General features: G+C 40.1%; 1 protein-coding gene across 1 annotated transcript in view; it reads left to right on the forward strand.

Moving 5' to 3' along the window:
* Window positions 1–14197, forward strand: part of ERC2 (ELKS/RAB6-interacting/CAST family member 2) — a 917787-nt gene that overhangs the window by 700009 nt on the left and 203581 nt on the right. Inside the window, exon 15 of the mRNA XM_044912797.1 lies at window positions 7481–7641. Coding sequence (XP_044768732.1) covers window positions 7481–7641 — 161 coding nt within the window. The remainder of the gene's footprint in view (window positions 1–7480; window positions 7642–14197) is intronic.

Below are 14197 nucleotides of genomic sequence, written 5' to 3' on the forward strand. Positions count from 1 at the left end.
GACATTTTTATTGTGCCATCCTGAACCTCACAGTTTCTGGGTGCTCTTAGTGGCTACTGGGGTGGCAGGGAATGCAGGGCCCCCTTGCATTCAGGAGCTGAGTAACCGAGCCCCCTCATCTCCATAGCAAGGGGAAGGTGCTTGAGGCAAACAGGGAGCAAGACCTTGAAGGATGTTTGGTGAGGATGGCAAGGGGACCACTGATTTATGGGGTAGGAAAGTATCAGGTTCGGACTCACACTTCATCCATCATGGCACTAAGTGAGTCAAAGGAGGGTGTTTCAGAATCACGCCTTTGCCTTTCCCTTCCTGCCATCCTGCAGGTACTTCTTGACTATGGACACTGTTGTTGTGTCAGGGGCTGGAGGGGTTTCCAAAGAGGATGAGGATGTGGTCCTTGCCCTCCAGGGGATTACAATCCAGTTGTAGCAACTAAGTCTAAGTAAGCATCCACATGAAAAGGTGTGCAGAAATGTGAGGTGGTATATAATTAAATGGTAGAAAGTCAAGTGTAGACAGTAAGAACTGGTCCTTGGTACTTGGGTTGGATGGAGGTAATGTGGCTAGGGACCCCTCCCAGGGACAATGGTAACTGTCATGGACACTTCCAGGGTGTCCAGCAGAAAGGGCTGGATGCTTTATGTGTATTACTTCCCTTTATGCTTTTGCCAATGCTGTGCAGTAGTTTCTCTCTCCTCCCCATTTTATAGGGGAGGACTATGCAGGCTTAGAGAAAGATCAGTAATATCCAGGGTTCCTAGACTAGGCTGCACTTTGGAATCACTTTGGAATCATCCGCATCTTTAATAAAATATAAAGACCTGACTCCCACCCTCAAACGTTTTGATTTAATTGGTGGAGATGGAACTGTGGCATCAGAATTCTTCATATCTTTCTGAAGGATTCTAAGGTCCATCAAGGTTTAGGAAGCACTGAGTTAAGATTGGCCTAAGGTCATAGAGATCCTACTGTGAAACCAAAACTTGGTCCAGGTATGTGCTTTTACAACTTTTAATCACCGTACTCTTCCTGCCGTCCTGCAGCTATTTTTTGAGTATGGATGCTGGAAGGAATGTCAGGTCTGTGAAGGAAGCCAGGGCTCTGTGACAGAGCCTAAAGATGGGATGACTTTGGTAAATGGAGGGAGTCACTGTGGGGCAGTCCAGGGCTGTGCATGTGTATGTGTGTCTGTGTATGCTGTTGAGGATAGGTGACAGGAAGCGCAATATTTGAATTCAGTAATAAGCAAACATAAAATGGGTTAAATACCAGGCACCGTATTAATAAGACTTGACACCTCTATGGCACAAAGTACTAGGCATTATTCTCAGGGTATCACAGATGTTAACCCATTGAATCTTTACAAAAACCCTGTGAGCTAAGTTCTGTTATTACCCTTCCATCACTCGTGAGGAACCTGAGGCTCAGTGAACTCTTGTAACTCACTCAGAGTGGCGTAGGTAGTAAGTGGTAAGCTAGCTCCTGAATTCTGTTTTGTAACCACAGTGTTGTGCTACCTCTCCTGTTTTCACATTTGCCAGTGTTTGCACTAAGAACGGTACATTCATTGCTTCACTAATACTTGCAGTAACTCTTAGGAGAAGTGCTGTTGTTACTGATGAGAAAATTCAGACCCTTTCCCAAGGTTCTATGACTAATACGTGGTAAAACAGGTATTATTAGTACAGCCTGGCTTCATAATCATGCTTTTAATCATTCTCAGCATTTCAAAATACATTAAATTTTTTAAAAAAATTCAAAATCCTGAGTAGAATTCTATATGTAGAACAAAAGTAGAACAACTCCCTGTGAGGGTGGGATGGTGGAAAAGATCTCTGCTGACTCATACTCCTCCTCCCATGCCACTGACCTATTTATCAGACCCCAGATGCCCTTGGGAACCTGGAACCCCTGGTGCTCAAGGAACACATTTAGAAAACCACTACTATGGGTAATTGGGAGCTCTTTGAGGTGTTGGAGCCAGGCCAGTGATATTTTTGACAAAATATTGGTGGTTTAGGTCTATTGTCTTGGCAGTAGAGATAAGTTATGACCGTGAGTCCTGTGGGACATCTTTGAATCCTAGACACATAGGGCCCAGTTTAAAGACACTTTCAAACACACACGGTCAAAACAGTTGAAAAAAATCAAAAGGGTAGTCTAATTCTTCAATTTGTGTCTTTGGAAAACATTGAAGGGGCCCCAGGAATAGCCCCTAGCAACTTTTTCCTCCTTCCCTTTTTCTCTTCTTACAATTTTCTTCTTCTGCCCTTAAAACAAAAGAAATCTCTCTCTGTCCCCAGTCTCAGGGCTCATTCTTCCTCTTTCCCTTCTGACTTCTTTCTCCCACCTTTTATTACATAGATCCTCATAGTCTGTGCTTCAAAGTCCTGTACCTTTGCACTAGGTTTCTCAAGTTCACTCTGCTATCCATTGGCTAATTCCATGTCCTAAAATCCAGGAATGGACCTGGCTGAGAGATACACTATGATGGGGAGAAGCTGATCAGGCAAAGCTATGTCCTTATTTAGTGTATGGGGTAGAGGCAAAGGCTAGGAATACACACACACACACACACACACACACACATATGCACGCACACAATTATTTTCATCCCCCATCAGAAATGTGGGAGAGGAAGGGACCTGAGCTTGAGGCATCAAATGTAATGATAGAAAAGAATTATGGAGGTGCCTGGGTGGCTCAATCAGTTAAGCATCGGCCTTTGGCTCAGGTCATGATCCCAGGGTGCTGGAGTTGAGCCCTGTGAGGGGCTCCCTGCTCAGTGAGGAGTCTGCTTATCCCTCTCCCTCTGCCTCACCCCCCAGCCCTTGCTTGTGCTCTCTCTCACATAAATAAATAAAATCTTAAAAAAAAAGAATGATGTGAGAGACTATGGACTCTGAGAAACAAACTGAGGGTTCTAGAGGGGAGGGGGGTGGGGGGATGGGTTAGCCTGGCGATGGGTATTAAAGAGGGCATGTTCTGCATGGAGCACTGGGTGTTATGCACAAACAATGGATCATGGAACACTACATCAAAAACTAATGATGTAATGTATGGTGACTAACATAACATAATAGTAAAAAAAGAATAATGGATCAGAGAAGTGTTTCTAAAATAGAGCTATAACACTTGATGATGAATGGAAAAGAAAAGAGGAAGGAGAGGAAAGGGACAGATATGGTTCTGAGGTCTTAAACATGAGACTGAGTAAAGGTCACGGTATTGGACCTGTGGATGTGTTAGGGAGTGTAGGGAGGGGCAGGTTGGGAGGGCAAGGAGTGGGCGGTAGGGATTTGGTTTAGGCAGGTGTGCATGGATCACGAGTTGGCTTTTGGTCATCTTGCATCTAAAGTGATAACTAGGACATCCAAATGGAAGTAATCAACAGGTGGTTAGGTATATGTGAAAGAGGTCAAGGGAGTAAAAGATAAAGTTTGAAAGGTATCTGTATATAGGTGAGAGCTGTGGAGACAGACCTCAATTTTCTTCCTAAAGATACACATGGATGAAGAAAATGATTCTAGGACAGAGTAATAAGAGGAAGGATCCAACGATAGTCTGCAGGAAGATGAAGAATTTACAAAAGAAACATGGGAAATAGTTTTCCAATCTAAAAGAGACCTTCAGAGAACTCAAGGGAAGAGTTGGTTTTAGGAAAATGGTGGGTGGATACAACCCCACTCACCCATTAAACTGTGTTTACAAGGGACTATTTAATGACAAGGGGAAAATTCTCATGATACATTTATTGAAAATTATTTAGAAAATTGTATGTAGCATCCCAGTTACAAACACACACACACGCACATGCACATGGCGGGAGAGAGAGAGAGAAGGAGAAATTATAACAAAATGTGTAGAGTGTTTATTTCCAGGTGGTGGGATTTTGGGTGATTTTTTTTTAGAGATTTTTATTTATTTATTGAGAGAGATAATGATAGAGAGAGAGCATGAGAGGGGGGAGAGTCAGAGGGAGAAGCAGACTCCCTGCTGAGCGGGAGCCCGACGTGGGGCTCGATCCCAGGACTCCAGGATCATGACCTGAGCCGAAGGCAGTAGCTTAAACAACTGAGCCACCCAGGTGCCCTGATTTTGGGTGATCTTAATGAAAAAGAATGTCATTATTTAATCGTAAATAAGAAATTTTAAATTTTTATATCTGTATCTTTTACAATTTATATGATGAGTGTACTTTATTCTCATTATTAGAAGAAAAGTCATTTTACTGACATCAGTTAGAAGAAGAATAAATAATGTATACGCAACATCATCTCAGTTAATGCCCACAAATATGGAATAGAATAAGCAGTATGGTCCCCTGTTTCCTGGTAAGGAAACTGACTCTGAAAGAGATGTAGGAACTTGTGTCAGTCACATAGTAAGTGATGGAGCTAAGATTCTAATCTGGTGTTTTTTAAGGCACAAGCTACATATACATATCCAGCTAAAATGTCATGTCAAATGAGGGGAAGAAGTTGGCTGTGCAAACTATACATTAAGAAAAGACATGTGGGGGGCGCCTGGGTGGCTCACTCAGTTAAGCATCTGCCTTCAGTTCAGGTCATGATCTCAGAGTCCTGGGATTGGGCCCCAGTCAGGCTCCCTGCTCAGCAGGGAGTCTGCCTGTACCTCTCCCTCTACCCCTCCCTCTGCTCATGTTCTCTCTCTCAAATAAATAAAATATTAAAAAAAAAAAGACATGCGGCAAGAAGGAAGGTACCAATGGCTTGCAAGTGTAGAGTTTCCATGGGATAGCAAAAGTGAAAAGCAATTTTCTTTCTTGATGAGAGGGGACTGGTGGTGGGGAGATGGAGGCAGATTTAGGGCACTTGATAAGAAGTGTGACAGCTTACGAGTCAAGACAGCTCAGGCCAGGCTGGGGTAAAAGACAGCCATCATCTCATGGTGTAGAACAACAGAGGTTTATACCTTGCTTATGTGATGTGGGTTGGCCTTGGGCTTCATTGTGGTCACTCTGAGACTCAGGCTGAAGGAGACATCATCTGAAACACAGTTCACAAGGAAAAGGGAAGGTCAGGCTTAAGTACTAGCACTTAAATGCTTCTACCTGGAAATGACAATGATTTTATTGGCCAAAGCCTCACCCCTATTAAAACAGAGGGGCAAAATGTGGCCCTACCATGTGCCCTAAGGAGAACTGGAATATTGTGAACCACCCTAATGACCACCACAACAGGGAAAACATTTCTTGCTTTTTAACGCTCCTGCTTTGGTAGCAAAGGAAATAGTTTGCAGAACTCTAGGTGTTTAACACAGGAGGTATCATAGGCATCACTAGGAAACTAGGACTCAAAGAATCAAGTGATCATTTGTACAAAGTCACAGAGAGAAACAGTGGCTGTGTGAAGACTAGAACTGTGTATCTGAGGCCAGTGACCCCAGTGGTCCTCAACGTACAATACTCACTGCCCTGGGATATGTGAATTTGGAGGAATCGTAGTCCTTGGCCTGCGAAACTATTGGAGACTCTGCTTGCTATGTGTTGAGAATAGCAGTCTCACCTCATATTAGGAGTTCCTGATGCTGGCAGCCAGTGACATCTCCATCAGTAAAAACTCTGGACTGCATCTCTTAGGTGCCCAGGTTTCTCTATGTGGTTATTGCTGAAATGACCAAGGAAGACTGCAAGTCATTACTCTAAAGTATAATTGTTAAAGTTGGGTTAATATAAAACTAGCTGGGGCTGGCCCCAAGCAGTAAAGTAGCGGGTGAACTAAGCACTGGGAAACCCAGTTGAGTATCTCTGTGTCTGTAGATTGCAGACAGATCAGCTTCAACTTAATGAGAGAGAGATTTAGCAGGTGAGAATCCTGGATAGTCTCCCTCTTCTCTGAGATCAATAGTGCATTTTGAATAGAGAGTGATTTATGAAAGAAAATGGGGTCATGAGAACACAGTCCATCTCATAGAGGGTTGGGCAAACTGAATCTGAGTTGGCACTTGGAATGACCATAATTTTGATCTTTTTTTACACTGCTATCAAAAATGGGGGGGGGGGGCAGGAAAAATATCTGTTTCAGGCTCACCAAGCATTGCTTTGTAGAATGGCTGCTAGTCATATTTATAATATTCTATAAATTTATATGAGAAATAAATATTACAATTGCTTTTTAAATTTTGTATATTTCTAAAGTTAAAGAATAAAACTATTCTACAATTAGGCAGGTGTGGTTCTGGGACTTTCATGGTTAACCCTCATATTCCTTGCTTTTTAAACTGTTTTTGGTTGCAGCTTTGATTTACATTATATGGTCATCAAATTCCTCTTTTTATCAGGGAAAAATGGAGGGCTTTCTGAATCTTAAAAGCATGTAATTTACCTTGGATGTGAACTATAATGCTTATTCTGAAAAAATTCCATGTAAAACTGAAGAAATTGTGTAGAAAGTCTTTATGAATTGGAACCTAACATGTCATTGACACATTTGGAAGGGCGTTCTGTTGACTTTAGTGATGGATGATCCCATTCTGCCAAGTTCAGCTGGAAGGGGGGTGACTTAGAAACCCAAATACCAACGCTGGAATCTAGAAACTTCCTGGAACCACGGTTTTAAGTCAGCAGGGTGGATGCGGCCCGCCTCTGTGCAAGGGATGACATTTCACTGGCTTGCTCCACGGAAGTCTCTGGAACAGAACCGTAAACACCAGCTCTCTTTGTTGCGTGTTGGCTTTTAAAAGCCCCCAATGGTTTGGGGAGGATAAGGCCTTGCCTTGGGGCTCCCTGGGTCCAATTTTTTAGGACCTGGCTAAAAATCCTGGATATTTGATAGTCTAGCTTATTTCTATGGTGTATTAGCACCCTATAAAAGTTACATGTCATTTATTTCAAGTTTAGAACCCTCTCAAACTTCAGGGGCAAACCAAACTTGAACCTTTTGTGGCTGAAATTCTGTTTACCTTTGGCCAAACCTTGCTTCCTGAATGTGAGGCAGGGAGGTGAGGTGAGAGGGGGCTCCCGAGGCCCCTTGGACATCAAATCGCTTTTGCCAAACAACGCTTTGATAGGTTAAAACGTGAATGAATCTGAAACACGTAGATTAACTTCCTGTCAGAATACTCTGGGGCCTACACACAGAAGTATATTGTGCTGGGCAAATGCATTTTGAGTGTTGCCTTCTGCCTACTATGAGCAGTATCTGAGATTTTTGCCAAACACAGGTTGAAATTGGGTCAAGCTTGTTACCTTCCACTTGTAATAAATATATTAAAAAGTTTCCATAAAGGTTATTGGACAATCCAATTGAATGAGGACCCTGGAGAAATTTGGACATTTCTTGTGTTTGAAACATTTACTTTCAACCAGTGACAAAGAAAGAATGGACTCTAAGATACGGTGCCCAGATCAAGGATGGCTATGATTCCTTTGTGTCTGTTATCGGAATACAGGCTAGCAAGGAAGGCCTGGTGCTTGAATGAAGGAGAAATAACACACCACGTTCCACGTGCCTTTCAGATAGAGGAACTGATGAATGCATTGGAGAAGACCCGACAGGAACTGGATGCCACCAAGGCACGCCTGGCCTCCACGCAGCAGTCTCTGGCTGAAAAAGAAGCGCATTTAGCCAACCTCCGGATAGAAAGGAGAAAACAGCTGGAGGAGATCCTGGAGATGAAGTGAGTACCCATTTTTGTTTTCCTGGTTTCTCTTTTCTAACTTTCCTTTAGGGATGGGGAAAGGAAGGCTAGAGGAGACAAAGAAAGAACTTGAAGAAAGAATAATTTAGCCAACACAACTATTCATTTCCATGACTATGCTTCTTATGTTTTTTAATTATAGCTTCCATGTCCCAATTTGCACATTTTTCATATCTGTTATTCAAAAAAAAAAAATCCAGCATTAAATTTTGTGCGTCTGTGTTTTGTGGACGGCGCTGTTATTCTTAGATTTGTCTCAAAGGTCTGAACTGGCCAAGAGACAGAGGCCTCGTTAAGCACAATAGTAATTTGAGTGCTGCTCAGAGTTAAGTGGAAACTTTTCTGAGGAGGTATTTCCTAATTGTGACTATAACTTTGCTAATTATATTCTTTTCACATGTGTACAATGCGTTGCTTGTGTTGGCTTTCATAGAGTCTCAAGGTTGGCACCTCTTTGTTTAGAAAGCAAGGACTCTGATTTGCTGGTCTGATAAAAATAGACTTGGAAATCCCCCTGCCCCCTCCTCCCCCTCACCCCAGGGTAGAGTAGGTGAGGGGTAGGGGGAGACTGGAACCAATCTCTTTCTTTGATTTAATCAATAAAGTGTGGCCTCATGCTGGGCAATGATCCTTCCTGTGGGCCTGTGACACCCATCTCCACCTAGCTCTTATTTCATTCTTACAATGAAATATCACCATGGAAGAACATAGGAAAGAAAATTACTCAAAGATTTTAGAAACAATCACTTGGCTATGGATCTATTCCTAAAGAAGTAGGCAAGAAGCAGCATCTCTCTATATAAGTTAAGATAATCACTAAGATATAATTTAACTTCCTTCCACAATAAGGGAAACGTACATAATTATGGCATCTTAAGCCTGTAACATAGACTTTGAAATTGGTGGCTAGGTATGGAAGCATGACCTTATCCTGACCCCACAAGTCTTACACATGGTTAACATTAAACCCAGAAAGCTTAGATCATGGAAAATATGGAATGAAATATTTTGAAGGATTTAATAATGAGGACAAGACTTTTATTACTTGTCAACTACCTCAGTTTCTTCAAGACCAAAGAATAAGTAGTTTTTTTATACATAAACTTGCATTTTTCCTAATAAAATAATACATAATAAAAACAGATATTATTATCCTCAGTTTAGAAGTGAGGGAACTGAGATTCAGAGAGATTTCAAGTAATTTGCTTAAGGCCATTGGCCAGCATTAAAACTGAAACCTTCTACCTCAAGCTCCCTTTTCTACTGTCTTATTTTCTCATGGAGCTTATGTGAATTCCACCAAGCCTGGAACTTTCATCAGTTTGAGTCACCGTGGTTATCTTACTGCCTAGAACAGTGCCCAGCATATGGTAAATGCTCAGTAATTGCTTATTGAATGAGTGAATAATTGAATGTGAAGACTGGATTTTATGTAGCTAAGAAGAAAAGTATTTCAAACATCTGTGACATTACCAGCTTGATCAATAATTTATTAACAATAGCAGTACATTGATTCCATCAAGCTTTATTCTTTTCCATTCACCAGTCCCACTTCTGCCACCTTGTATGTTGTGATGTGTGATGTTCAGCCTAGTTTCTCTCATTGTTCTCCAGCTATTCCCAAGTTAACTCCATCTCTTGGAGTGATTTATTATGCCTTTGTAGGGAAACTTCCATTACTTCCTGTTTATAAAAAGGACATATACTTTCAGCGTTTTGGGAGAGCAAGTAATGGTGAAGCACACTGGTTTGGGAGTCATCAGATCTAGGTTGGAATCCTATTGCTTCCACTTGGCGGCGGTATGATTTAGGGGAAATGACCTTAAGATCGCTGGCCCTTCTGTTTCCTTCTATAATGACTTTCGTGGAGTGTTTGAGAGGAGAGGCACTCAGGAGGACTTGGCCCATGGAAAATGATATATGTGTGTAAATGACGCTATCAGCCAATGAAAATATGTCATTTGTTTAGTATACTTTGTGAAGAGTATCATTTATCTAAAATTTGGATTTATTTTTCTTAAACATATAAACCTTTTCTGTGTGTATGTTTTCCCACTTAATTTCATGATTTCAGATAGCACCTAACTAAGACCTCTTTTGGTGAATTGCCACATTATTGCTCAAGTGCTTAATCTTCTGCCACTGCAAAATAAATACAGAATTCTTCTGTTAATTCCTTTGGTAAAAGTAACAAAGCCCTGCTTCATTAAGCCCAATATGGACCCTATTCACCATTTAACTGGCCCAGAAGCGCCACTTATGGGCTCCTTCCCAGGACTATGTGGGCACAGGTACAGGGCAATTATATTGACCAGCAACCCCAGTTAGATTCAGGAGCCTCCTGGGCTGTTCAAGTCAACCAATTGGTTTGATCAATCTTGATTTTTAAGCCGAGTTGACATATGGTTACACAAATTTATACATGTGATGAAATTACATATGGTTACTGGACATTAACTGAGTCAACATAAGTTAGTAGAAAAAAATCAGATGGGTATATCCCTGTCAGTGTTTACTATCACTCTGTGCCAAGGATTATTGGTTTTCTTTTTTTTTTTTAAGATTTTATTTATTTGAGAGTGAGAGAGAGAGAGAGAGCTCGAACAGGGGTAGGGGCAGAGGGAAGCAGACTCTCCTGCTGAGCAGGGAGACTGACGTAGGGCTCAATCCCAGGACCCTGGGATCATGACTTGAGCTGAAGGCAGACGCTTAACTGACTGAGCAGCCCAGGTGCCCTATTGTTTTTCTTTCAACTTGGCAGGCATCATGTAAGCAACTTTAGGTGAAGTCTATCTATTTCCAAACCCTGTGGGAAGGGAGAGGCTGTACAGTATTAGAGGACGGAGGGGTGGGGCCATGAGTCAAGAGAAAGGAGGTGGGATATGTTAACTTACCCATAACATGAAGGAGATCATTCCCTGGTTACCTCAGTTTTCTCTTCAGTAACATGGAGGTGATAATAACGACCTTGTCTATTTTATAGAATTGTTGTACAGGCAGGATTTTTTTTTTAAAGTACTGAACTGAAATGAATATAAATCAGCATATGTGAAAGTGCTTTGAAACATAAAAGGGGCTTTTGAAATGAAAGGTGGTGTCTGTTAAATTCGTTGTAAAATCAAATGGCACAGAGTTTTAAAATTGGAGAGCAGCTGGGTCCAACCTCCCAGGGTGCATAAACCAGACTCCTATCCACATAATTACTAATAGGGAATTCACCAGGCCCTGGTGAACACCATTCCCACTGGAAGTCATGGGCACTTGCAGGTACCTCACTGGTACTTAAATGGAACCGAAATGGCTTTCCATGTAATCTTCCCACTTTTCTTGGTTTTTGTTCAGAGCACACAGAATTCACCTGAGCCCCATACACAGCACAGACAGCATTTTAGATATTTCTTCTGGTAATAATAGTGTTCATTTCAGAAAAGAAAAATTAAGAAATATGAAGAAGCAAAATTAAAAAGAAAATCACCTATGATCCTACCACACAGAGACATACACTGATGGCATTTTGGTGCAAACCTTTATAAATACTCTTTACTTTTTTTTTTCTTTTTTGCTCTATATTTTTTTAACACAATTCAATTGTACTCTCATATTTTGTAAATCCTGTTTCTTTTGCTTACTGAATGGTGAACACCCTTCCATGTTATAAACATAGAATTGTATTATTTTTAATTTCTTAACATAATGTCATGTAGGTTCACTTCTTTATTGGACATTTATCTTAGTTCTTATGTTTTGCCAATATAAAGAATGTTTTGATAAGCATTCTTCTGTTCTATTTTGTTAACTTATTTTTAAGTAATTATAGATTGGTATGCAGTTACAAGAAATCATTTTCCTCAATGGTAAAATCTTGCATAATTATAAATTATAGCACAGTATCACACCAAGAAATTGATATTGGTACAATTTACCAACTTTATTCAGATTTCTCTGGGTTTACATGCACTCGTGTGTGTGTATGTAGTTATATGTAATTTCATCACATGTATAAATTTGTGTAACCACTGTCACAGTCAAGATATAGAACTGTTCCATCATTACAAAGATCCCTTGTGCTACCTTTTGATAGCTACCCCCACAACCCAGCTGTTTCATTTATCCCCAGAGTTTTGTTATGTGTTATATCATTCTGGGACATGTGCCATACTTGTCTATATTTTTCCCTCCCATTTTCCTGGAGCAGGGCAGGGAATTATCTTCTTAGTTTAAATTTAGACTGAATTTAGAATGAGAAAATATTGCTTGATTCCTCTAATTTAAAGATTTCTCATGAGTTGGTTTTATTTTATTTATAATGGAATTTCTTTTTAATATTGGATATCTAGAACCTGTCATGTGGTAGGCATTTTATAAACTTTTGAGGAATGAAAAGATGAATTAGCTAAAAAATTCATATTCACTGAGTACCTTCTATGTGACAGTTACTGTTCTAAGTGAACAACAGAAAAATCCCACCTGATCAAGCTTACACTTTAGTAAAATGAGAGGAGGAAATGAATGAACTAATAAAGAAGCAAGTAAATGAATAGATAGATGAGAAAAATAGTTTTTTCCTATAACCAAAGAAATTTGGAATCCCACTTAGAAAGCTATTCCAAAGGTAAGGACCGTTGTAGCTCTTTGGGGTAAAGAGGGACATGGAGTATTCAGTGTAACTTCCTAAGACTGAGAACCCTTTTAGGAACCGAGGTCAGAGGAGAGCCTTTGACTGTATTTCATGTAGGATTCTTCCCCCCAACACCTCCCCATTTAGTTTGGTCTTTATTGGTTAGTATTTTAATTGCCAGTCATTATTCTCACACTGGAAGGAACTAACAGTCCCCATCCCTGCATTAAAAAAAAAAAAAGATTTATTTATTTGAGAGAGAGAGAAAGTGTGTGAACCAGTCGGGGGAGAGGCAGAGGGAGAGAGAGAAAATCTCAAGCAGACTCCCCACTGAGCGTGGAGCCTGATGTGGGGCTCAATCTCAGGACTCTGAGATCATGACTTGAGCTGAAACCAGGAGTTAGCTGCTCAACAGACTGAGCCACCCAGGTGCCCCAACCCTGCATTTTCATAGAAGAGTACAATATTCACTTTCCCTTGTGTATAAGATTATTCTTTTACTTAAAAAATATCTAAACCCTCTTGCTACATTTCCTAATGCTTCATCTTTGTTACATTTGCTCCTATTTAAAAGGAATTTTATTAAAATAATATTAAGAACATCATTCTATATGTTTGGTTTTATTAATGCTGGTTAATAAGCTTACATTTCAGTAACCAAAGCTCAATTATTTAATTTGTGATAGGTGAATTTGATATCTGTGGCTAAAAGGAATTGAAGCCATGAGATACAGTATTTAAAATCTATTTGTGTGTGCTTGCTCAGATGATTTAAACTAGCATAGTAATTTAATAGACAGGCAGGCTGACTGATATGTTCAATTTAGTATTAAATATGGAATGAATAAGGGTTTTGAGAGCTGGTTAATGGTTACATGATTTGAAGTGTGTATTTTAAACTTCTTGTGATTTCTGGTGCTTGTGTTATGTAAAGATTTTAATGAAACCTCTACATTTTTAACTCATCCGATGATGTAAGATCCATCTTAATTTACTGGGTATTGTTGCATTTTAGACATCTTCTCCAGATAGCCTCAAAAGCCTTTGTATATATTGAGCTATTTTAGGAAGTTTACAGTGAGGTAAGGCAGCAGCTTATTCCAAGGCATTATCCTGTTGGCCTCTTTGATCTAGGATCCTTTCTGAGAGAGCCACTCATTAGGTAAGTACCCTTCAAAGGAGAGGCAGGGTGCAGAAAATGATAAAATCAATTTATTCTTTACTTCATGCCATCATGAGAAAAGACAAATCACATTTCTTTAGGGAGGAATCCTAAGTGCCTGGCAATTTGGACAGGATAAATGAAGCCTGGGAGGGGAGTTTTTAAGGCATCCATTACTTAAAATTGATAAACTCAGTTGCACCATCTTACAGAGATGTTATGGGGATGTAATGAAATTATGCATTTATGAGGAAGTGGTTTTTAAGCAGCAAAAGGCCATATATGTATGTGTGTATGTATATATGTGTGCATGTGAATATATAATGTTATGTTGCATATTAATGTTAGATAAACACATAGTTCACATATACTGATCCTATCTTCAAATTCCAAATTAGCCCTATCCTTTCAACATTTTTTTGTTGGGGGGGGGGCTACAATGAAATCCTTGCTGTATCTAACGGTTTGTTTAGAAAAACTTTAACATGTCCAATTTAAAAAATATTAAATACCAATGGTAACGTGTTGTAGAATATCCCAATTTGTCTGGTTGTTTCTGTATACCACCCTGCTCAGTTTGCAAAGTAAAGTGAATCAGCTAGAACACTGATGAAGCTTGTCACAGCTTTCCAGGTTACCTGCAATGGTTGAGGACAGGTGACAGAAAGAGAGAAAATAAATGTCATGAAGAACTGCTCATCCAACATCGATTGTGGTTTGTGCTGCAGGCAGTCACATAAATACAGTTGCTTATC

This window comes from Neomonachus schauinslandi, chromosome 1, assembly GCF_002201575.2.
Source record: "Neomonachus schauinslandi chromosome 1, ASM220157v2, whole genome shotgun sequence".
NCBI lineage: Eukaryota > Metazoa > Chordata > Mammalia > Carnivora > Phocidae > Neomonachus > Neomonachus schauinslandi.